General features: G+C 40.6%; 1 protein-coding gene across 11 annotated transcripts in view; it reads right to left on the reverse strand.

Annotated features, from left to right (window-relative positions):
• elavl4 (ELAV like neuron-specific RNA binding protein 4) overlaps window positions 1-20,347 on the reverse strand; it is a 69,952-nt gene that overhangs the window by 36,140 nt on the left and 13,465 nt on the right. For all 11 annotated transcript variants that reach the window (XM_078408566.1, XM_078408565.1, XM_078408559.1 and 8 more), the window contains exon 3: window positions 1,620-1,723. In XM_078408566.1, coding sequence (XP_078264692.1) covers window positions 1,620-1,723 — 104 coding nt within the window. The remainder of the gene's footprint in view (window positions 1-1,619; window positions 1,724-20,347) is intronic.

Raw genomic sequence — 20,347 nt, forward strand, 5'->3', positions numbered from 1 at the left:
AATTAAGTACCTGCCACCAACATCCAGACCTATTCCTATCCAAAACCAGCTTAAAATTTATGGTCACTATCTCCAAAATGCTCTTTCACTGTAACACCAGTCACCTGGAAAGGCTTGTTTTCCAATACATGGCCCAGTCTGGTCCCTCCTTGAGTTGGACTATCCACAAACTGTTTAAGGAAACTTTCTTGGCTACTTAGATGGCCACTTTCCTTTTGGATGATCGAGTGTCGTGCTTTGGCTGGTGACAGCTTCAGAGCCACAGATTCAGGTATTTGTGAGATTAAGGTGTCAATGAAAAAATACTTTGATTTGTGTTTTAGATTGCTGAAAATCAAATTTTAACACTTTTCCATATTTCAATAATATAAAAATGGATCCCATTATATCGTGCACATTTCTCTATTTTCAGTCTGATGTACTGTTATTGCTTCATTGAGTTAAAAATGAACTGATCTAATTGTTGTTGTTAAGTAATTAATGGGCATATTGATGACAACATGTGTAAAAAAACTATGACGTGCCAATTACACCTGCAGTAGGATGAATCACAACTGTAACTACCTGGTTTAACCTTGATTACAACAGGACAAGGGCATAAACATTTCAAAACGTCTGCAATGCTTTACTTAAATCAGATGTGCATATAACATGGCTGAACATAAGCTTACGTAACACATTTTCTGGCTAGTTATGTTGTGATATAGCCTAATTTTCTCTCCCTCCTGACCTCATGAGATATTCCTTTTGTACTAATCATCTCTCTCCATCTCTGCAACTTAAATCTAGTTTGTTTTATCACCTTCCCAGTTCCAATGAAAGGGCTGAAATGTTAACTGGTTCTCTTTTCAGACACAACCTAATCTTCTGATTGCTTCCACTATTTTTTGTTTTTATGGGTTACCAACGCATATCCACGCACCACCTTCCTTGACATTCAATCTACTCCCCCCAAAAAATAACAAATTCCTCCAATGAAAATCTGAATCTCCCATTCCTCAGGCTAACTGTCCACATCTTCGCTCTGAACTGAAATCCCCAATTCTATCACCCCCTTTCCCGAACACAGACTAGGCCTAACCAGGAAAAGTGAGGGTAGTGGCCTATAGGTCTCGAGATAGAGACAACCCTAAACGATGCACATGAATTCCTCAACATAAACGGAAGAAAATCACTGTGCAAATTTTCTATTAAAAAGTGAAAATAGTGAAGTATTTGATTTTAATATCTAACGCAATGTTCATTTCAAAATATTTTATAATTTTCACACTGGGGGAAACTGCACTGCTCAAATCAATTGTATCCACCAATAAAGAAAACACTTTCTGAGGTTAGGAACTCTGGGCAACAACTACAAATATATACTGCTTTCGGCAGGGGCCTTGCATAATGGCATAATGTGGGTGATATTGATTCAACTGCCTATTACACGTTTTTTGCAATTTTTATTTCTACTGAGGTGTATAATGTGAACTGAATCAATATCAGCCGTTTAATTTTACAGAGCAAAGTTAAAATTACTCTGTATGATTTAAGATTTAGACAAAGCAATATTTTCATCTAATCAAACATTTGTTACGCAATGTAAAAAGTAATGCTTAAAACGAATTGTGTCTTACCTTTATGGTTTTGGTCTGAAGTCTAAGTCCATTTAAAGTGTTAATTGCTTTTTCTGCATCCTTTGGATCGACATAGTTCACGAAACCATATCCCAAACTTTGCCCTATTTAAGAGGAATTGTAGATGGCCAAGCTTTAGTTTCTGAAAAATGAAGTATTAAAACACTGCAACTCACCAAGAACAATTTTGGTTCCTGAAAGAAGTGAAACAATCTTTAGTTGTTTTAGTCATGTATCACCAACCGCCAATCTGCACCCCACCTACCAACTTCATCTTAATATGATCAAATCAGGACCAACTTTATAATAAAACTAACGTACAAGACAAAGGCGCAATAATTTATTTGTAGTTATGAATATTTCATGGATTCAAAATTAAACGTATCAAAATATTTGTTGCAATATCAAACATTAAGACCAAAAACTTTTAAAAGTCAAAATGCAAAGCCTACTTAGATTATATTAATATTTTGTTGCATTGATACCTTTTTAAAATTGCCATACTTGCACCATAGGAGACAACATGAATAAAAATGGTAATAGATTCATTTTTAACAGGTCCTTAAATGGAAATTGGGTGGCATCAGTGGTAAAGTTTCTGTGTTTACTGCATCGCTCAAATTCCTATTTGCACATCAGATTTCCAGAGCAGTATAATTTAATACATGAATATATGGTTGCTACACTATGAGTAGGACTAAGAGTCACCTGATTGGTGTGTTTGCCTCTCATGTAATACCAGACAGCAAAGCATAAAATGCTTCAATATAAGCACAAAGAGCTGGCACAGCTTGATGCCTGACCTATATTGAACTGGCTTAGTGCCGGAGGGTAGTAGAATACCAAAGCATGCACCCCACTGACAATATGATGATATCTAAAAATAAAAGCTCATGGTTTCATTTCACTGTAGTGCTTGCACATCTTGCAAATAAAATCATTAAATTATATTGCACCAAAGGAGACTTAGTATCTAATCATGCCTGCGATGACTGTAATAGACCTAATCACTTGGACATGCTATTCTTCTCTTTCCCCCTGACAAGTATAAATTCAATACTTTTTGAAAATGTTACTGGATGTTCTTATACCACCTTCTTTTGGTAGAGCTTTTAATGAGAGTTTTTATAGTTTTAAAGGCCCTTTGGTAATATAAGCACTTGAATAACCAATTATATAATTTTTGGTGAATCATCTCGAATATCATGCTTGAAAAAAAAAAAGATGTATTAAAAATATTGATTAAGATATTAAAGACATGTTTTGGATAGCTGTAAACTGGAAACTAGAAGTGAAGGGAAATTTAAAGTCTGTCAGTCTAATTTGTCATCTAGTATTCAATATGCAGTGTCATATTTTCAGTAAAATGTGTAGGAAAGAACTGTAGATACTGATTTATACTGAAGATAGACACAAAATGCTGGAGTAACTCAGCGGGTCAAGCAGCATCATTGGAGAAAAGGAATAGGTGATGTTTCAGGTCGGTACCCTTCTTCAGACAGTATGAGTTACTTCAGCATTTTGTGTATATTTTCAGTAAAGTATGCTATAAAATATAACGGGTTTAATTGAGGCACAAATCATCTATAATTAGTATTATTTTTAATTCAAATATTTTATGCACTTTATATTAAGGTTGTTTCACCACTTATCAGATAACTGATGAATCACAATATATGCATTGCAAGGGAATTGTGTGAAGAAACTAACCAAGCACTAGCTGTACTTGATAGCTGAAGAAGGGTCTCGACCCGAAACATCACCCATTCCTTCTCTCCAGCGATGCTGCCTGACCCGCTGAGTTACTCCAGCATTTTGTGTCTACTAGCTGTACTGTTAGATGTATTAATTCAGTACTGATTAATGAAAATAGTTGCCACACTTTTCAATAAACCAATTTTAGTTATTTATAGTCAAATAGTTATATCACAAACATATTAATGTTTATTATAAATAGACGGTAATGCAACATATGAAATCAGTTTTTCAATTCCAACAACACTTTAGAAATACATTTTTCTAAACCTACCAGTACTTTTCATGTCAGTTGTACCAATGAAACGCATGGAGATAGAAAAAATGCAGTAAAACAAGGCAGATTTATTCGTAACAACTGTCTGTATTAAAAATAAATTAAAATGTTATCTTACGTTGAGCTTTTTGACAACGTTTTTAATGCATTAGAGAAATTCTTTCTGAATAAGTAATTTCCCAAAAGAATTACAGATATTAAAACGTAATTTTAACCTCTTCCATGTCAGAAATGAACAGCAGGTATGCTAGCAATTATGAAGACAAATGCTATGTTGGCCTTTATTGCAAGAGCATTTGACTAAATGTGTAGAGGCATTTTGCTCCAATTATATAGGGCCCTGAGTCAAACCACATATAGAATATTGTGAACAGCTCTCTGCTCAAGAAAGGTAAACTTGCAATTGAGGGAGCTGCAAAGATTCACCTGATGGCTTTTCGGGATGGCAGCTTTATTGTACAAAGGAAAGTTAAGTGGACTTGACCTCTCTTGAGCTTAAAAGTATCAGAGGTGATTCCACAGAGAAGTTCAAAATGTATACGGGGTTGACAGGGTAGATGCATGGATGAGGCTTCCATTGGCTGGGGTGTCTACAAGGTCGTGGTCTCAACATAAAGTATAGCCATTCAGTATTTTGCATCCAAAGGAGAGTGAAACATTGTCATTTTCTATACACAAGGGCTACAGAGGCTCCGTCATGTTGTCCTTTCAAGACAGAAATCAAAAGATTTTTAGATTCAAGCAATAACGGTGGAGGAAAGTGGCAATTATACAGTATTTATCATGACACAGACGGAAACTATTTCCGCCTTCAAAGCCTCTGCCAACTCTTAGTGGAGCAACCGCATTACTCCCATCTCTTTATTGCCCCCTATCCCTGTGCCTACTGTGTTTATTCCAGGAGAGATATTGGTCTGCCAACAGTCATAAAACACAAGAAGATACCTGAAACATGAAATTAAAGTGATGAGTGGAAAGTCCAGGATTGAGGATGTGCAAAGATTGGGGGGGGGAAGAGTGGAGTCAGTCTACCCCACAACGGAAGGGGCAGGAGTTGTAGTTTGATAGCCACTAGGGAAAAGGGATCTCCTGTGGCGTTCTGTGCTGCATCTTGGTGGAACCAGTCTGTTGCTGAAGGTGCTCCCCAGGTTGACCAGTGTGTCATGGAGGTGGTGAGCTGACTTGTCCAAGATACTCTGCAATTTGAAGACTATTTCAAGAGTCAAGAGTCAAAAGTCAAGTCAAGAGTGTTTAATTGTCATATGTACCGAAATGGAACAATGAAATTCTTACCTGCAGCATCGCAACAGGTTTGTAAATTCAGAACTCGATAACATAATAAACAAACCAAAAAAGTTCAATAAATAAAAAAACGTATAGAGTGCAAAATAAAAGCCCAAAGTCCTTAATGCAATCAGTTCATAGGTTGAAGTTTAGTTGGTGTTTAGTGTTCAATAGCCTGATGGTTGTTGGGAGGATGGTGTTTCTGCATCTGGAGTTCACGTTTTTTAAACTCCTATACCTTCTTCCCAGTGGCAGGAGTGAAATGGGAAAATGGCCAGGGTGGTGTGGGTCCTTGATAATGCTGATGGCCTTTTTGAGGTAGCACCTTCTATAGATGGCATCGATGGTGGGGAGCTCCATATCCGTGATAGACCGGCCAGTGTCCACCACTTTTCGGAATCTCCTTCGTTCCTGAGTAATCGATTTGTCGAACCAGACCATGATGCAACCAGCCAATATGTTCTCTACCATACACCTGTAGAAGTTCAGGAAAATATTCGTCGACATACAGGATCTTCCCAAACTTCTAAAGAAGGAAGAGGCATTGATGGGCCTTCTTTATGGCTGCATCAATATGCTGAGTCCAAGACAGATCTTCTGCGACATGCATGCCCAGGAATTTGAAGTTGGTGTCTCGCACATATCCATCAATTCCCTTTTGAATCTTTTTGTAACTACGCCAAAGTGCAATTTACTATAGACAAGTTCCAGTCAGCATGTCTTTGGCATATGGGATGAGGGGACAAGGTGGAAATAGAACATGGGTGGGGGAAGAGGAAGAAGTGCGAGAGGATAGAGAGAAAATTTTCAAACACCATACAAACTGCATGCCTGCAATTGGAAATTCAGGATCAAACTCAAACCTGGGTCGTTAAGTGGTGGTGCAGCAACACTGAGTGTTGCAGAACCATACCTTCCTGTGATAGATTACCAGCCACGTACTTATAGAATGGAGGTACACGGGGTCAACTCCTGCTTTCATTTCTTATCTTTTTAAATGTAGCTGGAGTTGCAGTCAATTTCAGACCACTGTCATGCACCAAGTGAAAAGCATTTCCTTATCTCCTCCAGTCCTATTATTTACTTTAAATCTGTGCTTACTGAATTTTGATCATTCGGTAAGGATACTAGGTCCTTCCTAGCTAATTCATTTAGGACCCTCATATTTTCATATACCTCAACAAAGTTTCACCTCAGCTTCTTAAGTTTAAAAGAAAAACAATCTAGGCTACGGTGGCAACAAGCAAGGGGCGACACGGTGGCGCAGCGATAGAGTAGCTGCCTTACAGCGCTTGCAGCACCGCAGACCCGGTTCGATCCCGACTATGGATGCTGTCTGTACAGAGTTTTACGTTTTCCCCGTGACCGTGTGGGTTTTCCCCTCGATCTTCGGTTTCCTCCCGCACTCCAAAGATGTACAGGTTTGTAGGTAAATTGGCTTGGAAAATATAAAAATTGTCCCAAGTGTGTGTAGAATAATAGTGTTAATGTGCAGGGATTGCTGGTCGGCACGGACTCGGTAGGGCCGAAGGGCCTGTTTCTGCGCTGTATCTCTCAACTAAACTATCCAATCTTTCTGCATGGCTGGAATGTTCCTTGTAAATCTTACGGAAATTAAGTAATTAAAATCAGAGCAGTTTCCCAAATTCTAAAGACCTCTGGGATCACAAAGTACATTTTTATTGATACCTTGATATTTTGATAATTAAGCTGTTATGTCTGTTTATGTACAACATTTTATGACTATTAATGGGTTATAAAACGTGTACACAAGAGACTGCAGATGTTGGAATCTTCAGCAAAATTAAAATGCTGGAGGAACTCAGTGGGTCAGGCAGCATCTGTGGGGGGAATGAATAGGTGATGGTTTGGATCCCTTATGCATTGCTATGTTCCTTGAACAATAAAGTGTCTATTCTGCAGGCAAGACGAGTAATGAGCCCAATATCAACTAGGAATGATTCGAGTTATTTATATCAACCATACAAATACTCCAGGAAGCTGTTGCCTGAATCCCATCAGCCCCATCTCCCAACTACAAAACACACGTTAGTATGGAATTTGCCTACATGGACAATGAGAAAGGATAGCTAAGTTTACAACTGGATCAAAATTGCCAGGGAATGTGGGTCAAGGAATAGCTAATGTAATTTTTAAACAGTGTGAGATGTTGTACTTTGGTACGTTAAACCAGGGCAGGCTCTGCCCAGTAATTGGTAAACCCCTGAAGAGCGTGGTAGAACAGAAAGATCTATAGTATAGATGCATAGTCCCTTGAAAATAATGATTCAGGTGAACAAAATGCCAAAAAAGGCTTGTGCATACGTCCTCATTGGGAAGGGTATTGAGTACAAAAGTTAAGACATCCTGATGCAGATTTACAAGTCATTAGGTAGACCACACTTGAAATACTGTGTGGAGTAGTGGAGGGTGATAAATTGGAAAGGTTGCATAAGAGATTCACCAAGATATTGTTGGGACATGAGGGCTTGAATTATAGGGATAGGCTTGGATTTTTTTTTCTTTTGAGCGTAGGAAGCTAAGGGATGACTTTATTGAAATCTACAAAATCGTGAGGGGCTTGGATAAAGTGAATGTGCATGAAATTATTTCCAGGGTACAAGATTCTAAAGCTAGAGGTCAAAGGCTTAAAGTGAGGAGGGACCTCAGGTGCATCTATTTCAGTAATCAGAATTTGGAATGGCCTGCTTCCATGCTGTATAGCTTTATGACTCGATGTAGATGTAACATCCAGGATGCTCAACATGATCTGGCAGTTTATTCATCACCTCCCCCTTATACATTCATGCTTAATAGATAATGAGGGAGATTTTTATTCAGTGGGTCCTTATAGTCTGAAATGTTCTCTTTAGGAATGTTACAAGGTAGATTCAACTACAGATTTCAAATGGGAACTGCATGTATAAAGTTAATATTGCAATGATATGTAGAGTCAGCAGTAGGGATAATTGGATAGATCTCAAAATGCCATCATAGCCACATTAGACTGCATGACCACTTCTTGCTGTATGATTTTATGTTCACTAACATCATGTGGTTGCAGTGTGTATCATCTAATAGCCACAGGACGTATTGCAGCACAATGCAAAATTTCCCCTTCAACATTCAGTCACTGGAATGGAAATTTAAGGAATGGGGAATATAGTTGTAGGTATTTCCATTATGCAAACATAAGCAGTACACCAGGGCAACGTGTAAAATGTCTAGAAAAATATTGACTACATACAATATTGCTAAGAAGTACACAAAAGAAAAAAAAGACACAAAGTGCAGATGTAACTCAGCGGGTCAGGCAGCATCGCTGGAGAATATACATATGTGATGTTTCGGGATGGGACCCTTCTTCAGATTAAAATAAGTGAGTTTGGTATCTTAAACGCGCATGTGCAGGTCATAGATCACTTGTGCTAAACATTCACGCCGGCTGAGCTACTGCGTGTATACAGACCTGCGTTTCATCCGTATTTTCCAGTTTTGCTTCTTCGACGTAAGAAAATACGGCTTTCAAAACTATTAATTAGGTGTATTTATGGTTAATTTGTAAAAAATATGATGATTTTGTAGGTTTTATTGCTTTATGCTTCGGTGGTGAGCGAGGTCATGACGATTTTCTTTTGCATTGTAACTTGTACCAGAGCTGCTCCTCAAGTGGGAATATGTCGCACTTCCCAAACCATGAGTTATTCTTGGTTTTCTCAATCGTTCTTGGATTGTCAGCGATGCAAAAGAAAAACAAACGTTTGAGTGAATGAATTGCTGCTTTGTGCGGGTGGTGGCGACAGAACGGAATGTCAATGGATGTCCACTGTAAACATGAAGCTGGTGTTCGAGCAGTGATTAGACAGCTGCAGAGGTCAGCATCCAGCGGAGCGGTTTGTCTGATCAAACCCTCCCTATAATATTACCCAGAAACACATCACTCTGGTAGACACAAAATGCTGGAGTAACTTACCGGGAAAGGCAGCATCTTTGGAGAGAAGGAATGGCTGACGCTTCAGGTCGAGACCCTTCCTGTAGGTTTGATCAGCCAAACTGCTCCGCTGGATGCTGACTACTGCAGCTGTCTAATAGCTGCACGAACCATAGCTTCAATGGTATTCCCTGATGGCAGTAGCTTCTTTCAGCAGGATAATGTGCCCTGCCACACTGCACACATTGTTCGGGAATGGTTTGAGGAACATGATGAAATATTCAAGGTGTTGCCCTGGCCTCTAAATTCTCCAGATTGAGCATCAGTGGGATGTGCTGATCGACAAGTCCGATCCACGGTGGCTCCACCTCGCAATTTACAGGACTTGAAAGATCTGCTGCTAATGTTTTGGTGCCAGATACCACAGGACACCTTCAGAGGTCTTGTAGAGTCCATGCCTCGGCGGGTCAGCACTGTTTTGGCGGCACACGGAGGACCAACAGCACATTAGGCAGCTGGTCATAATGGTTTGGCTCATCAGTGTATATATCCTGTTTGAGTTTCTGGTTGAACACATTGCAGATATGAATGTTTTTACACAAACCAAAATATTGTTAGAAGGCAAAAAGTGTATGGATTGTCTTTTCTTAAAATAGTAACCAATACAATAACACAACATAGAACAGAGACACAAGAAACTGCAGATGCTGGAATCTTGAGCAAAAAAAAAAGTATTGGAGGATCTCAGCAGCATCTGTGGAGGGAATGGACATTCCCTCAATTTCCTCCATAGATACTCCCTGACCCGCGGTGTTCCTCCAGCAGTTTGTATCTTGCACATAGAACAGTTTTCATTGATGAAACAGTTTTACTATAAAAGTATCATTACATATGAAGCATGACACAGAAACCCACTTTGTCACAAATATGTACAGACCTTTCCCTTTTATAGCTTTAAAAATCTGTTTTAAATAATCTGTTGTGGACACAACCCAGACCGTCACACAAACCAATCTCCCTTCCATTGACTCCATTTACACCTTACGCTGCCTCGACAAGGCCACCAGCATAATCAAAGACGAGTCACACCCTAGCCATTCCCTCTTCTCCCCTCTCCCATCAGGCAAGAGGTATAATCAGGCAATGCAGATGTTCAGATAAGTTTTTTCCCAGCTGTTGTCAGGCAACTGAACCATCCTACCACCAACTCTAGAGACCTGAGCTACTATCTATCTCATTGGAGACCCTCAGACTACCTTTGATCTGACTTTATTGGACTTTATCTTGCACTAAACATTATTCACGTTATTCCCTTTATCATGTATTTGCACAGTGAATGGCTCGATAATATCAAGTATTGTCTTTCTGCTGACTGGTTAGCACGCAACAAAAGTTTTTCACTGTACCTTGGTACGCATGACAATAAACTAACTCAACTGAAATAGGTGGATAACATAACCAAACAGAATCTGAGCTTTTCAGTATTAACTTTTCAATATGTAAGTAAGATTAGAGTTTGAGTGGCTTAAAGTTTCAAGACAAATAGTTGATTTGAAATTAATGGGCACCTTTAAATTGGTATTCTAAAAGCTTTCCCCACCCTGGCAATGAGATGGTATTCCGGCCTAACCATCTGCAATTTCTCCTCAACACAGCAAATCCTTTGGATCTCAAAACTGGATTAATCTAGACCTATTTGCTGTCAGCAGCAAGCTGGCGATGGCTTACCAGATGGTAAGTAGAAAGTTAGCATTTATAGATTTGTTGGTGTTAATTTGCTCATAAGTGCCATCTTGATCCTAAATATCAAGGCTGTATATGGCAGTAGTGCCTTGTGCAAAGAGATACCAGTATGTAAGTGGCTAGAGAAAAAGCAGAATAAGTCCTTCCCACACTACGGGTGGATAAAACTGACAGTGTCAACCTTATCAAGAACAATGCCCCCGAATCACTGAAAGTTAAAGTATCGATATGGTCAATAATTAGGAAAGCAAACAGTATGGGCCTTTATTGCAAAATGATTTGTATAAGAGTAGAAACTTATTTTTCCAAGCACATAGACCCTTATGTGAATGTACTAGGAATAATGGGCTCTTTACCCAAAGAAGAATATACTTGTGATAGAAGGAATGCAAAGAGACTGCACTAGATTGCTTCATGGGACAGTGGGTTTGTGAAAGGAAGGGAGATAAAGCAAATTGGCCCTAGATAAAGGCATATGGTATTTGTGCAGGGAAGCAACATTAAGGTAAAAGATAAGCCACATCTTAGAGAACAGCTATGCAGGCCCAATGGGCTGAAAGGCCTACTCCTGCTTCTATTTCTTTTGTTCTATTGAAGCTAGTGTCAATATAAAGACCACAAAATTCTCTCTGACCTTCAACATTTTTATGTTTCCAGTAAAATGTAATCCATTTAGGTAATCCAGCTAATCTTGACATAATTACCAGTGCTTCGCTCACATTTTGCTTGCTTTGCACAGCATTCACTTACGACTTTGTTTTCTCTGGCACACCCGTCAATTCTCCATATTCCTCTTTAATTAAAGGCCAACTTTAACTCTTCTGATTGTTGAAATTCAAATGAATTTTGGCTTTGTCAACTTATTAGAAATGTATCAAGATACTATCCTCTTGTTAAACTGAACACGGAAAGCCCATTGCACATTGACTGTGGATGCCTGAAGTGTACACTGCAGCTGCTGTTCTAATAGAGTGGTGACATTGATGGTTCCTATATTAACTATATACATTCTGACCATTACTCTCAACCCTCTTAATGGTTTTTAACAGGTGTCTTAGTATTATCAAAATATAATGGTATAATTATTATACCCTAGTATCACATTCTAATACAGAAATTCCAGGTCTTGAAGAGTCATAAATTTAAAGTCAAAGAAACACATGTGGCTCATGACCTGAATATCATTGGTCTATATTCTCATTCCTCGTATGATTTCACACTTTTCTCTAGTAAATTGCATCTGCCACGTCTTGTGATTCTTTCTACCCATTTATATTCTCATAGTGATCATCAGGATTTAATCACTATCCCATTCACGGTTTCCCACAAATCACAATTTGGTATAAATCAACAAATTCTGAAATTTTACTCTGAATTCCTAATCCAATTCATGAATATTTTATCAAATAAAGCAATGACCCTGGCACTGACCATCACTTTCCACCAAACTCTAAACCGAAAAATATTTACAGACCATCCCTATTTTACAACTGTTTCTGTTGTGGAAATTTGCTCTTTTATAATTCTCAAATCATTACGCAAAAATTTTAGATGAGGAATAAAACTCACTTTAATGGAGCTCGTGTGCAAAACTAAACAAGTCAAACCGAAATTCATTATTTTTCAAAAAGTGTTCCTTGTTGCATCTGCAGATGACGCATTACGTAAAATTAAGATGTGGCCTACTTTCTAGGGTCGCAAACCCACACCCATATATCGTGGGGAATCACCTGTATTACATTAGTTTTACTTTCTCACCCAAAGCTGTTTTATCCACCCATTACTCATGTTTATATTCTGCAATGTTCAGTTTTACCGAGCAGCCTTTTACTTCACAGTTTATCCTGGGCAATTATGAGACCGAGGTAATGGAGGAATATGCATCAAATTTAGACAAAATAAATTAGTTTAAGTTGGCAACATGTTTGGCACAGACATCATGAACCGAAGGGTCTGGTCATGTGTTGAAATGTTCTATGTTCAATGGAACCCCCACCATGACATTTCATATACATGACATTTACTGTATTCCCTTCATCAAACTTCACTTATATCTCATCAGAAATTCAAATAAGACATGGCTTTAAAAAATCTGCAATGGTTCTCCAGGCGACACCACTGTGCTGGGCCGAATCACAAACAATGATGAGGCAGAGTACGGGAAGGAGATAGAGAACTTAGTGACATGGTGTCAGGACAATATCCTGAATGCAGATGCAAGATGCAGGAGATAGTTAATGACTTCAGGAAGCATGGTGGAATACATGCTCCAATCAGCATCAATGGTGCAGATGTGGAAATGGTTGAGAACTTCAAGTTCCTTGGCGTTAATATTACCGATGATCTGTCGTGGACCAAACACATCAATGCGACAGGCAAGATGGAACACCAACACCTCTACTTCCTAAGGAAATTCAACATGTCTCCAGTGACTCTTACGAACTTCTATAGATGCACCATAGAAAGCACACTGTCAGGTTGCATCACAGCTTAGTTGGGAATAGCCAAGACCGCAAGAATTGCTGAGAGTTGTGGTTTTACGCGAGTCCATCTTCCCATCATTGGACCAAACTTCCCATCATTAACTCCATTTATATTTCATGCTGACTTGGGAAAGCAGCCAACATAATCGAAGACTTGTTCCACCCTGGTCATTCCTTCTTCTTACTGCCCCCGTCCGGACGAAGTACAGAAGCTTGAAAACACGTACCACCAGACACATGAATAGTCCTTCCATAAGCTAGGGTACTGTTTGATTCACCTCTACCCTATTGAGGACATGAGCTTTGTCTAAGCATTCCTCCCAACATTTGACTTTACAAATTCATAATTTTGATGTCCTAAATTACATCAAAATTCATAAAATGGCGCGTAATGCAACTTTTCAGCAAAAAAAAAGTATGCACGCCAAATGCGCATATGCAGAGCTGCCAACCTTGTCAAACCAAAAAAGGAAAACAGATGACAAAAAAAGGGATATTTAGTGGAAAAAAAGGAATTTTGCAATTTAACAAAACTTACAACCACGCTCAATACAGGATGCACTTTCAATACAGGAAATTGTGATGTCCAGTGCTCAAGCTGTTATCTCCATTGTTTACATGAAATAGTCCACAATGTTCAATCCAACAAAGTACATGTATCTAGTGTTTCATTTTCGGTCCTCAAACTAAGTCAACAGAGGTTCTAATGTATGTTTGTCCACTCATATTCAGTCCTTGCTAGAGAGCTTTTTGTTATAAGTGTTGTGATATTGTAGGGACTACTTTGTTGTATCCCAAGGACTACTTTGTTTGCCTGTGTAGTAATGTGTATATAAGGTAATGAGGGGATTAGGTGGCCACTCTGGTTCCAGGTGGCCACGGAATAAACAGCCTGGAGTTGAGCTCCAGCATTGTAACCTTTTACACACGTGTACTTGTGGTCCGTCCAGAGTCTCAACAAAGGTACAATGGGTACCGGACCACGAAGTACAACAATAAGCATTGGTTGCCTGTTTGCACTTCTCCAGAAGCCTTTCACTGAACTTCACTTGATGACAACTGTATTTTTTAGGACAGCTATACACTTTCTGTGTGAGGAAATCTGATTGTGTTTGTGTGCTAAGACTTGGGTGAAATTCAGTGGAGTTTTTCCTTGTTAAAACTGGCAATTTTAAAACAATGCCTTTGGTCAACAGAGTGATAATATTAATTTTCAGCGATGCAGTTGTGTTTATTTTGTTTCTTGGTGGTTAATGAAGTCGCGTAGCCTTAAAATGACAACGATTAGAGAACTAGTTCGTCTGAAGTACACGACCGCTAAATAAGAAAATGGGTTTGATGGAAGGATTGAACTAAACTGTTTCAGCAGTCACACAACCGTAGTGTCGGTGCGGCGTCTAGTGCAGGATGCACGGCTGCCTCAAGACATACCAGTGAGTAGTCATCAAAAGTGACTCCGGGCTGGCGAAAGGGGGAATCTATCCGGGCCTGACCTGCAAAGCAGTTGGTCCCAGGCAGGAGAGTGGCTGCAAAGGCTCACCCCCCCCCCCCCCCTTCATCTCTCCCCTCCTTATCCTTTTCCCTTCCTACCTACCTCTGCACGTTGCTGCCGAACTGCGCTCTCTGGAAGTCGGCTGCCAGATGCCGGATTTCAGCCCAGTCTGCAGCCATGGCGAGCCGCCCTTCAGTCTGCTGCTGATGGAGGCGGCAACTCGCGTTCCGGGCTGCGGCGGGCCAGAGACGGGGACTCGCGCTCTGGTGCTCTGCGATGGCCATGGGATGGGGACCTGCGCTCCAGCGTTCCGGGCTGCGGCGGCCCAGGGACGGGGACTCGCGCTCCGGCGGGCCAGGGACTCGCGCTTCGGGCTGCAGCGGCCCAGGGGTTCGCGCTCCGGCGGCACAGAATTTCAAAAAAACGTATTTTACTAAGAAAAATCGTACTGCCGTAATTATCCAAAAAAACGTAATAAATACGGCAAAAAAGTAATGGTTGGCAGCTCTGCATATGCGTTGTGCTACATTTATGTGTGTAAAACGACTATTATTTCCAACAGTCTGTAGTTCTTGGACTACATGTACAATGCCAAGCCTATCATGAGTATATTCTGCTATTTATAGAAAGGTTATTGAACAGAGATACTTTTTGCAACACAAAGAAAAAATGGTTTTGTTTTGTTTTTTCTATTTTGCTTTTTCCTTACACATCCCAATTCTCTTGGTATTGAATTAAAGAACAATGGTCATAAAATGTATGTCTAAGTTATGAAGAAAGAGTTGATATATGCGACTCGACTAAGCATACAGAAGTACTTGTTGCACATTAATTGATAATCAGCCCAAAAAGGTGGTAATTGGCTTTTCTGCTATGTTCTATATTTTAACCCCGTCTTAATTAATTAATATAGTTATATGATCTTGCACTTAAATTTAATATTTACTCATTACAGTTCCACCACTGATTTTCTGGCACTCTTAGTTCCAGAGCTTTGCTGGTTTATCGAGCTGGCCAGGGAAGTCGGCTATGGGGATAGATGTGCTGGCTCCAGCGGGGTTCCAGAGCCCTGGCCGAAGGTTGCAAATTCAACCCACCAATCGGCCATGGAAGTCCCGATGAGGTTGAGATTGACTGCCTTGCCCAGCCTAGGTGCCACATTTTCGGGGAGACTTCCAGGGTGGGGGGGTTATCGCAGAACCCCATGTGCCCTCTAGCGGCCGAATTGACAAATTGCAATTATTGGCTGTTTTGCGGAAAAATGTGAGGCCAAATTGGAATGACGTTAATGAAATAAGAAAGTGGAAACTTTCCGCCAAATTCAGAATGGTTGGGAGGGGTGTCTAAGGAAATAATGTGCTACAATGCTGAGAACTGTATTCTACACACGGCCTCTTGGCTCTTTCTATTCTACTTGAGTTTGAACTGATTGTATTTGTGTAAGGTATATCTAAACTGGATGGGGAGGATGCAAAATAAAGCTTTTCACTGTACCTTGGTGCATGTGACAATAATAACCCTAAACCTCTACAGACACAAAGTTCTCCAGGTGTTTATTATTTCTTTTCTGCCTCATGTGGAAAGTATGTAAAGCATCTCCTCTTTAAAGATTACATTACAGTTTTACTTGCCTGTCTTTGGTTTCAATTTAACTTGATCAGGTTCCCCTTTAACCCATCAATGTCAGTTCTCCCCTATTTCTGCTTCAGACGAGAGTATGAATTAGAAATGCCGGAAATGTTCTGGTCAGGCAGTATGTATGGGGAAAAAGGGTTAATGTTTATCATTGTCACTTCATCAAAGGGTTTTAATGCATAATGAATTGACCTAAAACTGTTTTTCTTTGCACAGGCACTGCCTGACCTGCTGAGTATTTTCTGCACTTTCGTTGCATTTCGTATTTCTAGCATTTTATATTTCTAGTATGATTTCAAATGCATTTGTTTGGGTTGCATTTGATCCTCCCTAATGTCCACACTCATCCCTCCACACTCAGTCTGAAGAAGGGTCTCGACACGAAACGTCACCCATTCCTTCTCTCCTGAGATGCTGCCTGACCTGCTGAGTTACTCCAGCATTTTGTGAATAAATACCTTCGATTTGTACCAGCATCTGCAGTTATTTTCTTATTCTTACACTCATCCCTTTAGTCTTTCCCAGTGCGGGCTAGCGATAACCTCAAAATCTTGGTTCTGCAACCATTCCATGAAGGAGCACAATGTGTATGTATCCAAGACTTTCTTGTGATGCACTCTGAAGCCATGCTCACAGGACCACCCTGATTGTCTTTGACTCTTTGACTGCTAGTGTGAAAGAAGGCCAGTTTCACTGTTTTTAAAAGTCTCTGGTAAAAATGATCTAAAATTAAAAATTAAAAGCTATAAATAAAAATAAATACAATAAAAAAAAATCCTATTAATTAAGTTTGGTATTCTCCATTCTAATGAATAGGACGGCCAAAGTATCTGGCCCCTCACCTCAGTAAGTTATTGCCTTGGGCTCTATGATCAATCCACGGGTGGAGAAAGAAACAAGATGTGTATTTTCCAGCTAACTATTAGTGGCATCCAGTCTTATAAACGCGCCTGAACTAACTGGATAAACAATCATGTCAATAACTGGCTTTGCAGCCCTCAAACTCTTTTAAGAGGTTGTAATAACATTGCTAACTCAAACGGATACATTTGTTGCTTTCTCCAACAATAAATTGAATCTAATTACTTTAATGCATTATTCTATAATAACTATGACATTGGATGTGAATTCTCATTCAATACTGTGAAACATTCTCCCCCTTGTCATTCTCCAACAATAAGCACTTCTTTTCATTCACATGTAGAACGACTGCCCTTAATATGAATGAGCCCAAAGAAGATTTCAGAGAACACAATAACCTGGCATACTCAGGATTTTGTTGGAAGATCAGTAAATTTTCTGGAATATTGGGCTTGGAGCGATTGGGCTTGTATACACTGGAATTTAAAAGGATGAGGGGGGATCTTATTGAAACATATAAGATAATTAGGGGATTGGACACATTAGAGGCAGGAAACATGTTCCCAATGTTGGGGGAGTCCAGAACAAGGGGCCACAGTTTAAGAATAAGGGGTAGGCCATTTAGAACAGAGATGAGGAAGAACTTTTTCAGTCAGAGAGTGGTGAAGGTGTGGAATTCTCTGCCTCAGAAGGCAGTGGAGGCCAGTTCGTTGGATGCTTTCAAGAGAGAGCTGGATAGAGCTCTTAAGGATAGCGGAGTGAGGGGGTATGGGGAGAAGGCAGGAACGGGGTACTGATTGAGAGTGATCAGCCATGATCGCATTGAATGGCGGTGCTGGCTCGAAGGGCTGAATGGCCTACTCCTGCACCTATTGTCTATTGTCCATGGGTGAGACAGCTGTCATAGCGGATAAGTAGGACAGCAGTGAAAAAAGGTGCAGGACTTAGCATGTGAATTCAGTCTCAGTAGGTTAGATTTTATTATTGTAACTCCAACAATAAGCACTTCTTTTCATTCACATGTAGAACGACTGCCCTTAATATGAATGAGCCCAAAGAAGATTTCAGAGAACACAATAACCTGGCATACTCAGGATTTTGTTGGAAGATCAGCAAATTTTCTGGAATATTGAATATTATTCCAATTAATTCTCTAACACATTTATAACTATTCACTTCTGTTTACATTATAGAGTGGAATAATACATTTTCCAGTGAATCCGGAAAATTTACAGAGAGGGCCGGGATCCCAGCCCCAGTAAGTTTCAAGAGATCGTAGCAAACAGATCCAATAGACAATAAACAATAGGTGCAGGAGTAGGCCATTCGGCCCTTCGAGCCAGCACCGCCATTCAATGTGATCATGGCTGATCATTCTCACCTGATCCAGGTGAAATGAAAGGGATTGTGGGAACTAGGGCCCTATCGATGTTATAGTGCATGAATCACAAAAAGTTAGCAGTCAGATCAAACAACTAATAAAGAAGGGAAATTGCACATTTGCCTATATTGCAAAGGGGGTTGAGTTTGAGAATAGTGAGATTTCTCTGTAGTTTTACAGGGGGTTGGTTAGACCCCACCTAGAATACTGTCTTCTCCGAGGATCGCCACCTTCTCGGAGTGGAGAAGCTTGCATGTGCCCAAGATTCTGAGAGCTAAACCAACTGCGGCTATGGTCCTGGCATGGTCACCCATGGCATGCAGGTCGAGGGGGAAGTTCTCAACAAAACGCGGCTCAAGAAGACTTAAATGGTGAAAAAGGTGGAGGATAGTGGCTGGCCAGCAAGTGAAGCACTACAACACTGAAAAGGCAGAAGAAGGCTGCATGAAGGAGAGACTCCCAACAATCATGGAGTCAATGCCATTGGACCTGGGTCTGTCAAGGACCATGTGGTGATTGTCCATGCACCAATCTTCCCACGTCTCGCAGATGTCTACCAGGAGGGGCATACCACCTGCACATTCCTGTTTCACACCTGTGATGACCAGCAAATTGTGAGGGGTACAGGATAATCATTCTCTTGCAGCTCCTAGGCATGATCTGGTTCATAGGCAGTCGGTGTTAGATTCAGTTGCTGCGCTCTTGGACTAAGGCTGAAAGAGGGCAGCTGAGGGAGAAGAATGTGAGCTACACCTTCTTCTGGAAAGGGAAACCTGCTGGTAAGCTCGCGATTTACGGTGTTGGGTATTCCATACACAGCAAATGCTTCCTGAATTCTCCATCGGCATTCATGAACATCTGCCTAATGTTCAACAACATCCAGATGGCCACTGTGGCAAGTGCTTACAGCTCCACACCGGACTCACCGATCCTGCGAATTATCTGGGAAGACAGACGCACTAATCCCAGTGTACTTGAAGAGGCTAACATTGACTTTGTCACCACCACTATCAAACACCAACTCAGATGGACTGGCCATGTTATCAGGATGCCCGACTACCGTCTCTCAAAACAAATCCTCTACTCCCAATTACTGGCAGCTCAGCAGTTCCCTGGAGATCAGAGAAAGAGCTGCAAGGATAACATCGGGATCAACCTCAAAACATGCCACATCTGCCCCATCAACTGGGAAGACATCACAGAGCAATGTGGAGAATCACGGTTTACAAAGCAACTGCACTATGTGAAGACCTCTAATGGCCTGCATAACACGTGCCAGCAACAAAATGACTCATAACCAAGGCAGCCCAACCATATTCCACCACCAATACCACTCATCCATTCCCCCACTGCAAACAAACCTGTGACTTTAGAGATACAGCTCGGAAACATGTCCTTCGGTCCACGCCGACCAGCGATCACCTCGTACACTTACACTGTCCTACAAACTACGAATAATTTTACAACTTACCAAAGCGAATTAACCTACAAACCAGTGTTGGAGGAAGCCGGAGCACTCAGAGAAAACCTACAGGATCATAGGGAGAACGTACAAACTCCAGACAGGCAGCACCCGTGATCAGGATCGAACCCGGGACTGTGGCGATGGTGAGGCAGTAACTCTACCACTGCACCACTCTGCCGCCACTGCGGCTCCAGAATCGGTCACAGAAAGCAAACAACAGTAGGATGTTCATTGTCGATGATGATGATGAGAATGCAATGTATAGTTTTCTCCCTTTACCTAAAAAAAAGTGTAATAACATTGAGGCAATTCATAGGTAATTCACCAGGCTAATTCCTTGGATGAAGGGGTTGTTCTATCAGGAGTGCTCGACACTTTGGGTCCCTATTCAATAGTGTTTAGAAACATACAAGATCCTAAG

Source organism: Rhinoraja longicauda, chromosome 11 (genome assembly GCF_053455715.1).
Source record: "Rhinoraja longicauda isolate Sanriku21f chromosome 11, sRhiLon1.1, whole genome shotgun sequence".
NCBI classification, from domain to species: domain Eukaryota; kingdom Metazoa; phylum Chordata; class Chondrichthyes; order Rajiformes; family Arhynchobatidae; genus Rhinoraja; species Rhinoraja longicauda.